General features: G+C 43.5%; 1 protein-coding gene across 3 annotated transcripts in view; it reads left to right on the top strand.

The window, feature by feature from the left end:
* mkln1 (muskelin 1, intracellular mediator containing kelch motifs) overlaps positions 1–14186 on the top strand; it is a 156108-nt gene that overhangs the window by 126903 nt on the left and 15019 nt on the right. For 2 of the 3 annotated variants that reach the window (XM_070897182.1, XM_070897183.1), the window contains exons 15-16: positions 7864–8003; positions 9358–9460. In XM_070897182.1, coding sequence (XP_070753283.1) covers positions 7864–8003; positions 9358–9460 — 243 coding nt within the window. The remainder of the gene's footprint in view (positions 1–7863; positions 8004–9357; positions 9461–14186) is intronic. The other variant, XM_070897185.1, reaches the window with a different exon arrangement.

Genomic DNA, 14186 nt, shown 5'->3' on the forward strand with positions numbered 1-14186 from the left:
TGGCTGAATTCCACACTGGACAGTGAATTGTTACAACTGAACCATCAGTAGAAACAATACATTTTGTTTGGGAGGGCAAGTACAGCCAGGTTTTTATTTTGAAACGTGCATTTCACATGACGCATTTCAAAGTAATTTACATCTTTGTCCCTTTGCAAGCAAAGCATATGTCAAGCACTTCTCCCTCTGCAAATAGAGCTCCTTCAAATGACCCGGTCTGCTAAATCAACTCTGCTTGCTTGCACCCAACTGGCTTTATGCCTACTTGAGTCAGCAGTTGCAAGGCTGACCTTTAGTACTAACCCCACAAAGGAGAATAGTCAATTTAACATTCAGTCCAGAGAATCCAATTATCTCTGAAAAGAGGCAATCCCCTCCGATTTCAACAAAGCTAAAAACTTGTTGCAGTTCAGTGCCTTTGCTCCATCAGGTGTGTCGGAGCTGCCTTTTGCTGCCACGTACTTTCTAGCAGGAGTCACTGGGTAGCTTTGCGGACTTCATTCTGTCAAAGCGGACTGTGCTGCCTCCAGCACGTTAATGTAACTTAATTCACTTCCTGTGAAGTGGAATGAAACCAGAGCCAAAACCCTTTCAAAGGCAATTGCTCAAACACTTCAGCTCCGTTCACAGTGATGTCCTAATGGAAACCGACACAAATGAGCGTATTTGTATTTCTAAATAGGAAATGGTCTTACTGACAAGGCAGTAGAATCAAATGATTAAAAATAGTTCTAAGAAGGTCTGAAAGCACCTTAAATAATGGAGCAACGTTTATCCAGTTTGAGCTGTAGATTGCAGCTGTACATTTAATATGTGGGTACAGCAAGTTGATATGTGCTGCTTCCCATTCAGTCACTGATTGCAAAGGCACAGCAATCTAACGGCTGGAGTTCTTGAAGGAGGGTCTGCAATACAGCTGAGTACATCGTTTAGCGACCTATAACTGACCTGTCCCATATCTTCCAATTGGTGTACACAATGAGTGCCCAATGTGTATTACCCTCTGCCCCTGAAGTACCACTGTGCAACCAATATTCTACCGACAATTATTGACACCATTAAGCAGGGTTGCAGCTGGTCATTAAGTTCTTGCATACACCGAATTCTGACATGGGATTACCGATCACTGGGGGTGCATCACAAGGCTAAAATTCACTCCCGGGGGTTTAGATGATATGAGAACCACAAGGGTGAAGTTTGTGCGGTTTATGGATATAATGCTGCTGTAAACAAATTGCAGCTGTTTGGAATTTAAAAAAAATCCTAAGCTAAAAATGAATTTCTCTGAAGGTTTATTCGAAACATAGAAAATAGGTGCAGGACTAGGCCATTCGGCCCTTCACTCACCACCATTCAATATGATCATGACTGATCATGCAACTTCAGTACCCCATTTTCCTTCTCTCTCTCTCTCTCTCTCTCTCTCTCTTCAAAATCATGAAGGGGTTTGAAGGAATAAATAGGGAGACCATGTTTCCACTGGCAGATGGGTCAGTAACCAGAGGACACAGATTTAAAGTAAATGGTAAAAGAATCTGAGGGGCGATGAGGAGATATCTTTTTACGCAGCGAGTTATGATGATCGGGAATGCACTGCCTGACAGGGTGGTGGAAGCAGACTCGATAGTAACTTTCAGAAGGGTATTGGATAACTATTGCAGGGGAATGGGAACAAAGAACCAGCACAGTCATGATGTGCCGACTGGCCGCCTTCAGTGCTGTATTCTTCTTTGCACCCTCTCCTCTGGGTTGACCTCGCGCTCGCCGGCAATTTAACTGCTGTGTTTCAGGAAGCTTGTGATGCTCTCGTCATGGTGAAGTTCTGAGATGTAAATAGGACCCTGACATGATTTTAACGTGTAATCTTGCGACCCATGCCGGGCTTGCTGACAGCAGGCAGGAGCAAGCCTAGTAAAGGGCCTAGTAGTACGTTTAAAATAAAAAAATATTTTAAAGCTGTCCTTGCAGGTTAGGGCATTGCGTCTCTCCTGCCCTGGCATTCTCTCACCCCCCTTCCCAACTGTACTCTACTCCCAATACCCCCGTTCTCTTCCTTCTCCCACATCCCCGATATATTTACCCGACTGCTGGGGAGCTGTTTTTCTTCTTCGTTCCTGAGACGTGGCCGTCATTAAGGCCAGCATTTATTGCTCATTCCTCATTCCCACGGGTACCCCTGAAATCTCGTCCGCTAGCCAGGCATTGACCCCCCCACCAGGATTGTCCAGGGAACTCTCCCCAGGTGCTGAAGCCTGGGAGTACTTTGTTTCCTCCTATCTGATCACTAACTTCTTTGACATGTCCTGACTCCTTCCTGTTTTAGATTACTGTTCCCTGTTCTGAAATTTCTTTTCTAAATCAGAAGAAAAATTCATTTGTTAGCCATCTTCCCACTCTAGTTCGTTTCATGTCTGAAGTTCCAAGAATGTGCTGGTCTGTTATACCAATCCGGTAATCAGCTCCAGTCAACAGGGACTTAAACTCCAACAAGTAAGAGCAACTGCAGAGTGTGTTGGTGAGGGGGTGCAGGGAACAAGTCACTTTTTTCTAATGGTTGAGAGTGGGGTATGGGGTAGTGGTTACTGTTTACAAATATTCAGTGACTGAACTAGAAAGGTGACTTCCTCGCAGTAACTGATTTGTGGTCTTGTAGCACTATCACAAGTACCCCTCAGGGGAAGGCACTTGGCCTCCACTCTGTGAATAATGGCTCGGTGCCTGTCTTCAAAACTGATGTGATCATTTGCTGATGAAACCACTCTGCAGAGTTCTATACTCCCTATCTGAAGTGTGATTGATAACTGAATTGCTACAGGCAGGTAGCTGGAGCGGGAGGGTGAGCTGCCTTGTATGATGAAAAGACCAAGCAATAACTCTGATAGATTGGTCGTAATGTTGCTATTCCCATCTGTACCCCCATCGGGGTTTCAAATTCTCTTCATTATAAACATTCAGCTTAGCTTGATGACTGCACGTCGATCCGTACCAGTGAATTTGCTGAAACAGTTCATCCTCAAGAAAGCCTTGTCTGAGAACTTCAATGTTCTACAAAACTTGAGTGTCCAGTGATGATAGCAGATTGTACTGGATCATCTGACATTCCCAGATTCCGTATACTGCCCAGTGATAGCAGATTGTACAGGACCACTGGTCAAATCTGGACTCCGTATAATGCCCAGTGATGATGATAGATTGTACAGGACCACTGGTCATTCCCAGACTCCGTATAGTGCCCAGTGATGATGATAGATTGTACAGGACCACTGGTCATTCCCAGACTCCGTATAGTGCCCAGTGATGACAGCAGATTGTACAGGACCACTGGTCATTCCCAGACTCAGTATAGTGCCCAGTGATGATGATAGATTGTACAGGAACACTTGTCATTCCCGGACTCGACAGTTCAGATCTATGCAGACCAATAGACACTGGCCAACTCTGCCGATGTCCAGACTTCACAGCATTGGAGATATGTGGCCCTTCTGTTAGATGTCTACAAATCTAACCACAACAAATCTATACACAACAACGCCACACAGGTTAAACCACAGCCTCGAGTGAATCGGGAAACGAGAGATGCTGTACCTCAACATTTTGAATCAACTTAAATTTTGTGCAAAATATCAGCGTCCGAGCATGTCATGCCTCTTCTGCCTGTGGAGCTAACATCCAGACAGTGCCTCTGACCTTCTGCAAATAGGATAATGACAAGCTATTGCTGAGTGAGGGTTGCTGCAGCGTATATGGGAATTCTGACTTGTCCTGGCACTATTTCTCCAAGTCTTTTTATGCTTCCATTAGCCAGCAGGGTCCACATTGTGAGAACCTGCTCTTGGTTACATCTGTTTCCAAATGCACCCTTTTATGACACTTTTTGCATAGGCCCTGCCAAAAAAACTGCTTTCATTTTTATTACTGGCATGTAACTCTCTGGAAATATCCCGAGTTTCTTCTAATGCCAGAAGTGGAACACTGCAGCAACAGTTTCCACACTTTTCATTAATCTATTCTACAACCTTTGGACCAAGGATGAAACCGATCTTTAAAGAGGTGATAGAACAGCGCAGCATATTGGAAGTTCCATTACCCTGCTCGTGCCTGCTGTTAGATGCTGTATGTGACAAATATGGCTTTCATCATATATTGTGTTGTAAAAATATTCCTGCATCATTTCTTTTCACAGAAACTTTTAGTTGGATCTAGAATAGACTGCAGTCAGTGGTTCTCCAGGGGAAGCTTATTGTTTCTGCAGCTTGGAATGTGAAGTATAGTTGTCTGATTCGTAGCTCCAGTAATCTATGAACTTGACCCAAATTATGGCGCCTTGGAAGGACAATGGTTAATTTATTTGCAGATTCCAGTCAGGTGGCCAAAAACGATCAGAAAATGAGTTGTCATTCTTCAGAATGCAGCCCGGGTGTTTTGATTTGAATATCACTTGGGTTGTAGAGAGCAGTTGCCAGGACCAATCTGATTATGCCTCATCAAGGCATTAATTGAGGTGAGCTGTTCAAATAGCCCTATGTTCAAGACATATTTGGTGTGGCTTAATTCGCAACTTTATGTTCTGATGCCTCTCTGTCCGGATAACATTAACAAGCTGTTTGCCCTCTCCTTACTTTATTTAGCTCAACTTTATTTCTGTTTTGGTGATGAGGTGTAACACAAGAACACAAGAAATAGGAGCAGGATTAGGCCATTTGACCACTCGAGCCTGCTCCGCCATTTAATAAGATCATGGCTGATCCGATCATGGACTCATTTCCACTTCCCTGCCCGCTCCCCATAACCCTTTATTCTCTTATCGCTCAAAAATCTGTCTATCTCCACCTTAAATATGTTAGATAACCCAGCCTCCACAGCTCTCTGGGGCAGAGAATTCCACAGATTTACAACCCTCAGAAGAAATTCCTCCTCCATCTCAGTTTTAATGGGCAGCCCTTTATTCTGAGACTATGTCCCCTAGTTTTAATTTCCTCTGAGTGGAAATATCCTCTCTGCATCCAACTTGTCAAACCCTCTCATTATCTTATGTTTCGACAAGATCACCTCTCATTCTTCTGAACTCCAATGAGTATAGGCCCAACCTACTCAACCTATCTTCATAAGTCAACCCCCTCATGTCCGGAATCAACCTAGTGAATCTTCTCTGAACAGCCTCCAAAGCAAGTATATCCTTCCTTAAATACGGAGACCAAAACTGTACGCAGTACTCTAGGTGTGGCCTTACCAATACCCTGTAGAGTAGTAGCAGAACTTATCTGCTTTTATTCTCTATTCCACTTGCAATAAAGGCCAATATTCCATTGGCCTTTCTGGTTACTTGCTGCACCTGCATACTATTTGTGTTTAGTGTACAAGGACCCCCAGGTCCCTCTGTACTGTAGCACTTTGCAATTTTTCTCCATTTAAATTATAATTTGCTTTTCTATTTTTTCTGCCAAAGTGGATAACCTCACATTTTCCCACATTATACTCCATCTGCCAAATTTTTGCCGACTAACTTAGCCTGTCTATATCCCTTTGCAGATTTTATGTCTTCCTCACAATTTGCTTTCCCACCCATCTTTGTATCATCAGCAAACTTTGGCTACATTACACTCACTCGGTCCCTTCATCCAAGTCATTAATATAGATTGTAAATAGTTGAGGCCCCAGCACCGATCCCTGCGGCACCCCGCGAGTCACTGTTTGCCAACCGGAAAATGACCCGTTTATCCCGACTCTCTGCTTTCTGTTAGTTAGCCAATCCTTTATCCATGCTAATATATTACCCACAACCCCATGAATTTTTATCTTGTGCAGCAACCTTTTATATGGCACCTTATCGAATGCCTTCTGGAAATCCAAATACACCACATCCACTGGTTCTCCCTTATCCACCCTGCTCTTTACATCCTCAAAGAACTCCAACAATTTGTCAAACATGATTTCCCTTTCATAAAACCATGCTGACTTTGCTTGATTGAATTATGCTTTTCCGAATGTCCTGCTACTGCTTCCTTAACAATGGACTCCAGCATTTCCCCAACGACAGATGTTAGACCAACCGGTCTAGTTTTCTGTCTGCCTCCTTTTTTAAATAGGGGTGTTACATTTGTGGTTTTCCAATCCGCTGGGACCGTCCCAGAATCCAGGGAATTTTGGTAAATTACACCAATGCATCCACTGACTCTTCAGCTACTTCTTTTAGGTCCCTAGGATGCAAGCCATTAGGTCCAGGGGACTTGTCCGCCTTTAGTCTGTTATTTTACCGAGTACTACTACTTTAGTGATAATGATTGTATAGTTCCTCCCTCCCTATAGCCCTTTGATTATCCCCTATTGCGATGTTTTCAGTGTCTTCTACCGTGAAGACCGATACAAAATATTTGTTCAAAGGCTCTGCCATTTCCCTGTTCCCCATTATTCATTCCCCAGTCTCATCCTCTAGGGGACCAACATTTACTTAAGCCACTCTTTTCCTTTTTATGTACCTGTAGAAACTCTTGCTATCAGTTTTTATATTTTGTGCTAGTTTACTTTCATAATCTATCTTCCCTCTCTTTATTATTTTTTTAGTCATTCTTTGCTGGCTTTTAAGAGTTTCCCAATCCCCTGGCCTCCCACTAGTCTTGGCCACATTGTATGCCCAGTTTTCAATTTGATACCGTCCCTTATTTCCTTAGTTAGCCACGGATGGTTATCCCTTCTCTTACAGCCTTTCCTTCTCATTGGTTTATATTTTTGTTGAGAGTTATGAAATATCTCCTTAAATGTCTACAACTCTAATCTATTTTCCCATGATGTATCCCATGTTACATTCATCTAAGATTTATTTAAATGAATCTGAAAGAGTACTCTGAATCTTGTAATGCTTTATTATTTTGATTTCATAAACAAACTTTGAAATATCAATCCAAATTAGGTGCTGAGATATTCATCTACTGATTTATCTTCCTTCTGTATAAGTTTACAAATTGTAATAAATTAAATTTGTAGCATTAACCTGAAGCATATCTCAATCAGCAGTGTGTTTTTCTACATTGATGCAGTCATGAACCTACAGTGCAGATCTTCCATGTCTTTCAATACAAAATAACTCAGAGTAATTGTAATCCCGTGGCATGCTAACACATTTATTCCATACATGTGTTTTATAATTTTCTCATTATTGAGGTATAAGCCTGCCTCTGGAAACTGCCTTTTCACTTTCAAGGCATATATAAAGTTATAAAGTGCTTTGGGGAGAAAGTGAGATTTGGAATCCTGCATATAGAACAGTTATTTTTCCTTGGGATGGAAAATCCGAGGATTAGTAGCTAGTTATGAAGTGACAGCAATAAAGGCCGAGGAGCCGGTCTCCAGGAATATCTTTGTAATTGGTGTGTGGCTTTGGGAAGGAATAATTAATGATAAAAGAACACTTTCAAAAATCTATGTAGATGGTCCATCTTCTATTCTTTTGCCCCTTCACTCTTTCTCAACTTTGATTCTGTAGTGTTCGATGGCAGTACATTTGTGAGAATGAATACTCACACAGACATTGGTTCACGGTATCAAATAATTGTCCTGTAGCCTTAATGATTCCCCTGCAAATTTGGTGGAATGGGAAAATCTGGAATGCAGCTGGGTATTTGAAGAATAAGCATCATCAGGCTTGTGTGACCCACCCCCTGACCTCCTCATAACATGACCTACATGTTCAGAAGCTAAATCAAAAAGTAGCATACAAGCCTACTTGGTGCAAGCTGTTGAACATGAGGTTCGGGCTCTTTTGCAGAATATATGTGGCTCTAATATATCTTGTTTTTTGGAATGTTGACCTAGTGTTTTACATTTTTACTGTGTATCAACTGAAGCCTTTTTATTTTTTGGGAGCAGGTTCACTACTTGTTTGGTGGGAATCCTGGGAAGTCGTGTTCACCCAAGATGAGACTGGATGATTTTTGGTCATTGAAGCTTTGCCGACCTTCTAAGGACTACCTCCTGAGACACTGCAGATACCTCATCAGGAGACACAGGTACACAGGAACAGAGCTCCCAAGCCGTCCTCAATAATACAGAGTTAGTAGGGCACAATACCTAACTACCACTGGGAACTTGGGTGTAAATTGTGCCTGCGGATGAGTGATAAAAGTTTAGCTGTTAAGTTCTTCCCCAGCTGTTCTTCGTTGCTGACTCTGATCTGATGGAGGGACACATGATAAAGAGTATTTTGTTGATAAAATTATCCTAAGATGTGCTTTATTTGCACAGTCCTTATGTAGAAATATTTGCAACTTGCAGAACTGAAGGATGTAATTTTGGCTAAAAGGTGCATTTTCCTTCTGCACTCACCTTTAATTTTATCCATCCCCTCCATGTTCTCCCCTTGATGATTCATGCTCGGGTATGGTTCTGCGTGCAGCAACAGGCCTCTGCTACCGTACCCAAGTGGTCATTCGTCACTAGTGAGAAGCTATAGAGCAAATGCGGCTACTTGGCCATGATGGTGGTGGGTAGGAAGGACATCACATCCAGGCCCAAATCTGCCCAGGCATGCATAGCTTGCAACAGCAGTAGTGATCAGGAGCAGAAGTATTGGTCTAACCTTACTCCCATTGCCCATCAAACCTCCCATCCACCACCATTCCTTCCTCAAATCTTATGGATGCTGTATTAAATATTACTGCATTCACTGCTTCCCTGAGATCAGCACAGACCAGAGATTGAGTTTGGATATTTCTGGTTTGTGTGGTTATGTACTGCACCAACTGGTCCAATTATTTGTTGAGCACTAATGGATGCAAGTCTTAAAATTTGTTTCAGCTTTTCTATATATTGATAATTTCCAAACCCAGCAGATGTTAAAAACGAGCATTGTGAATATTATAAACTGCTTCCAGTATTTTGTGAGAAACATAACATCTATTTTATGGAGTTTGTGTGGGCTGCTGGGAAATGTAGTTAAAAGGGATTAAAAAAAATAATAGCAGTCAGGAACATTTTCCTGTGTAATTTTGAGGCGCTTTCTTCGTTGTCAGGCTCTCCTGTCAGGTGGTTTCCCCTTCCTATGGTCGTCTTGTACTACAAACTATCCCTGGCGAAGTGCAACAGGTAACAGATGTCTGGACCCCTGGCGATGCAGTTCTGCAATTGGCCACAAGGAGGAGCAGTGAAATTGGTTTTCCCTCAAACAATTCATCCCGCTCCAACCCGTTCCCCAATGACAATACCAAGCTTCCAAACCACGTTTCCCTCCACGACTGCACAGCTGAGCTTGGTAACTCGGCTTTGGAGGATTATAAACCCTTCTGTCGCGCAAATGTAGTGTAATGTTTTGTGCTTAACCTGTTGATTTGTTAACCCTTGTTTTCCTCCGATCTTCTTCTGTAGATTTGAGGAGAAAGCTCGAGCAGATCCTTTATGTGCTTTAATATATTTACAGAATGATTTGTCCGTTACTGTGGATCACTCGGACCCAGAAGAAACTAAAGAGGTAAGGACTATAAACTTTCTCTTTCTCAGTCCTCTGCATTTTGATGCTGCTGCTTATATATTTGATATAATTTGTGAGTATTGCTTAATAATTACGGCAAGTGAAGATTAGATGCTGTACTTTGTGCACCTTCATTCTTTTATTGTAAAACAATTGTCAGGAGATAGCACTTTGGGATCAAATAAAGAAACATAATCAAATTTGTAGTTTGTGGTTTGCTGGCTGATCTCGGCTTGGGAGATACTGAGAGAATTATCACCTGTACACTTTTATCGATACCATCACCTTGGCTGCCCGTGCTTATAAACATCACACCACCACACCTATGCCGTGAATATGCAGTCTCCAGAGAATACAGCCGCCACACCAGCAAAGACATGTCGATCCAGGCCGACGTGAACAACCTACCATCAACCCGACTCAAATCTCGAAGGCCATTTTGGACCGTCGCCGAAGCCCTTCAGCAATCTCCCCCTCGGCCTTGGTGACCGATGGCGAAACGTTTGGAAGAACTGCGACATACGGAATGGATTCCTTATGGAGGAGCCCACAGTACAACCTGAAGGTCAAACCTTCCTCGCAAACAGTGGGCAACCATCAACTGCCTCAGAACCAGTCACGGTCGATGCTGCCACCTTCTCCATGGGTGGAACATTAAAGCCTCCCCATCATGTGACTGTGGAGCTCCTAATCAGACCCTGGAGCACACCATTGAGCACTGCCCTCAGAGGGAATTCGCAGGCAGCCTACAAGATATCCACGCTGTTACACTGGAAACTTTGGCCCTGGATATCTGACTTAGATATTGACATTTGATTTGCTTTGCTACGACCATACGAAGTCAGCCTGGATCGGCATGTCTTTGCTGGTGCAGCAGTCTGAGAGATGATTGGGTGGTTATTACAGTTGACCTCAAAGCCCCTTGACTAGAAAGGAGAGCCAAGCAGCCAAAGCTTCTGTTCATTGCTACTCAGTGATTCCTGGTAGAAAGTGTATGCATGTGGAAATATGGTTGAGAACATGTCTGGGCTTGGCTGTGAAGCCAGCATTCACTGCCCAGATTCCAATATGAAGAATAACCACTTGGATGAGGCAACAGTGGATTCGTGGGCCGGTCCCCCAGCAGTTTTTGTTGAATAAGGAAACTTGTTTTGCACTGTGTGTAGGATGACCATAAATAAAGGGATGACAGGCAGACAGCTGTAGGAAGTGGCAAGGGTGAGCCCTTGTAGTGTTTTGGTCAGCCTGTTTATGATGACTAGCTGCAGTAGCATTTATGTCTGAGCATGGTTCTGCTAACAAAATATCATTGTGACATTAACTCATGAAATCTGGTAGAAAGTACAACTCCTCAAGGTGTTTCAGATCGTAACTGGTATGGAAAAGGTAAATGACACGCACTACTTCAAACTGTACTGCAAGCCTGGGACATGGGTTCAAGAATAGTACAAGGCAAATTTAGGACTCTTGTCGGGAAGATCTTCATATGCAGTGATCAAAACATGGAACAGACTCTCGGGTACTGGAGGTGAAAACCCTGAAATTGTTTAAGGATGCCAGAATGGCAGAATTGTGGGGGCCTTCTGTCTGGATGAGCTACAATGCCCGATGGGCTCTCCTTTTCCTATGATCAAAATCTGGTTTACTTTAAGTGCCCTCAATTGTGCACCTGTCTTTGAAAATACTGGTTGATCCATCCGTGAAAGATGTTCTTGGATCTTGGAACTTCTGGGATTGTATCTAAAGTGATGTGTTAGAAATTGGCTCTATATCCAAACGTGCTGCTTAATTATGGAGAAAGAATATATTTAAATGGTCTTGAATTTTCTTGTGGAATAAATTGAGGGACCAAAAAGGATGGTTGTAACCAGCGTCCCTTTAAGCTGCACAGCCCTCGGGTTCTCCCTCGCTGCCGGCTTTTCAATGCGAAAAACTGCGTGTGCGTAGTATTTAGAATGGGCCCCACAGCCCCTTAAAGGGGCCGCGCATCCAGAAATATATGAGGGACCGTTGGTTGTGACCCGAGCAGATATAACTGGGCTTGTTGCTGCAGTTGCGGCGCTGGAGCTGCGGGTGGATTTACTCTGGAGCATCCGCAATGCTGAGGATGTCGTGAATAGCACATTTAGTGAGTTGGCCACACCACAGGTAAAGGTACACAGCCAGATAGGGGATGGGTGACCAACAGGAAGAGCAGTGGAAGGAAGTTAGTACAGGGGTCCCCTGCGGTCATCTCCCTGCAAAACAGATGCACCGCTTTGGGGTACTGTTGAGGGGGATGACTCATCAGGGGAGAGCAGCAGCAGCCAAGTTCATGACACCGTGGGTGGCTCTGCTGCACAGGAGGGCAGGAAAAAAGAGTGGGAGAGCGATAGTGATAGGGGATTCAATTGTAAGGGGAACAGAGACGTTTCTGTGGCCGCAATCGAGACTCCAGGATGGTATGTTGCCTCCCTGGTGCAAGGGTCAAGGATGTCTGAGTGGCTGCAGGACATTTTGAAGAGGGAGGATGAACAGCCAGTTGTCGTGGTGCAGATAGGTACCAATGTTGTAGGACCTCATCCTGTATTTTACCTATAAGACGAATTTGGGGAGCTAGGAGCTAAATTTTAAAAGTAGGACCTCAAAAGTAGTAATCTCAGGATTGTTACCAATGCCACGTACATTGGAATCGCAGGACAGCTCAGATGAATAAGTGGCTTGAGGAGTGGTGCAGAAGGGAGGGATTCAAATTCCTGGGACATTGAAACAGGTTCTGGGGGAGGTGGGACCAGTACAAACCAGACGGTCTGCACCTGGGCAGGACCGGAACCAGTATCGTAGGGGGAGTGTTTGCTATTGCTGTTGGGGAGGGGTTAAACTAATATGGCAGGGGGAATCGATGCAGGGAGACAGAGGGAAGTAAAATGGGGGCAGAAGCAAGATAGAAAGAAGAAAAGTAAAAGTGGAGGGCAGAGAAACCCAAGGCAAAAAGCAAAAAGGGCCACATTGCAGCAAAATTCTAAAGGGGCAAAGGGTGTTTTTAAAAAAAAAACAAGCCTGAAGGCTCTGCCTCAATGCGAGGAGTATTCGCAATAAGGTGGACGAATTAACTGCGCAGATAGCAGTTAACGGATATGATGTAATTGGCATCACGGAGACATGGCTCCAGAGTGACCAAGGCTGGGAACTCAACATTTAGAAAGGATCGACAGAAAGGAAAAGGAGCTGGGGTGGCGTTGCTGGTTAAAGAGGAAATTAACGCCATAGTGAGGAAGGACATTAGCTTGGATGATGTGGAATCGGTATGGGTGGAACTACGGAATACCAAAGGGCAGAAAACGCTATTGGGAGTTATGTACAGACCACCAAACAGTAGTACTGAGGTTGGGGACAGCATCAAACAAGAAATTAGGGATGCGTGCAATAAAGGTACAGCAGTAATCATGGGCGACTTTAATCTACATATTGATTGGGTTAACCAAACTGGTAGCAATGCGGTGGAGGAGAATTTCCTGGAGTGTATTAGGGATAGTTTTCTAGACCAATATGTCGAGGAACCAACGAGAGGGCTGGCCATCCTAGCCTGGGTGATGTGTAATGAGAAAGGAGTAATTAGCAATCTTGTTGTGCGAGGCCCCTTGGGGAAGAGTGAACATAATATGGTAGAATTCTTAAGATGCAGAGTGACACAGTTAATTCAGAGACTAGGGCCCTGAACTTAAGGAAAGGTAACTTCAATGGCCTGAGACGTGAATTGGCTAGAATAGACTGGCGAGTGATACTTAAAGGGTTGATGGTGGATAGGCAATGGCAAACATTTAAAGATCACATGGATGAACTTCAACAATCGTGCATCCCTGTCTGGAGTAAAAATAAAACGGGGCAGGTGGCTCAACTGTGGCTAACAAGGGAAATTAAGGATAGCGTTAAGTCCAAGGAAGGGGCATATAAATTGGCCAGAAAAAGCCGCAAACCTGAGGACTGGGAGAATTTTATAATAGAGCAGAGGAGGACAAAGGGTATAATTATGAGTGGAAATATAGAGTATGAGAGGAAGCTTGCTGGGAACATAAAAACTGACTGCAAAAGTTTCTATATCTATGTGAAGAAAAAAAGATTAGTGAAGACATGTAGGTCCCTTGCAGTCAGAATCAGGTGAATTTATAATGGGGAACAAAGAAATGGCAGACCAGTTAAACAAATACTTTGGTTCTGTCTTCACGAAGGAAGACACAAATAACCTTCCGGAAATACTAGGGGTTCGAGGGTCTAGTGAGAAGGAGGAACTGAAGGAAATCCTTATTAGGCAGGAAATTGTGTTGGGGAAATTGATGGGATTGAAGGCTGATAAATCCCCAGGGCCTGATAGTCTGCATCCCAGAGTACTTAAGGAAGTAGCCTTAGAAATAGTGGATGCATTGGTGATCATTTTCCAACAGTCTATCGACTCTGGATCAGTTCCTATGGACTGAGGATAGCTAATGTAACACCACTTCTTAAGAAAGGAGAGAGAGAGAAAATGGGTAATTATAGACCGGTTAGCCTGACATCATTAGTGGGGAAAATGTTGGAATCAATTATTAAAGATGAAATAGCGCATTTGGAAAGCAGTGACAGGATCGGTCCAAGTCAGCATGGATTTATGAAAGGGAAATCATGCTTGACAAATCTTCTAGAATTTTTTGAGGATGTAACTAGTAGAGTGGATAAGGGAGAACCAGTGGATGTGGTGTATTTGGACTTT

Source organism: Pristiophorus japonicus, chromosome 13 (assembly GCF_044704955.1).
Source record: "Pristiophorus japonicus isolate sPriJap1 chromosome 13, sPriJap1.hap1, whole genome shotgun sequence".
Classification (NCBI taxonomy): Eukaryota; Metazoa; Chordata; class Chondrichthyes; family Pristiophoridae; genus Pristiophorus; species Pristiophorus japonicus.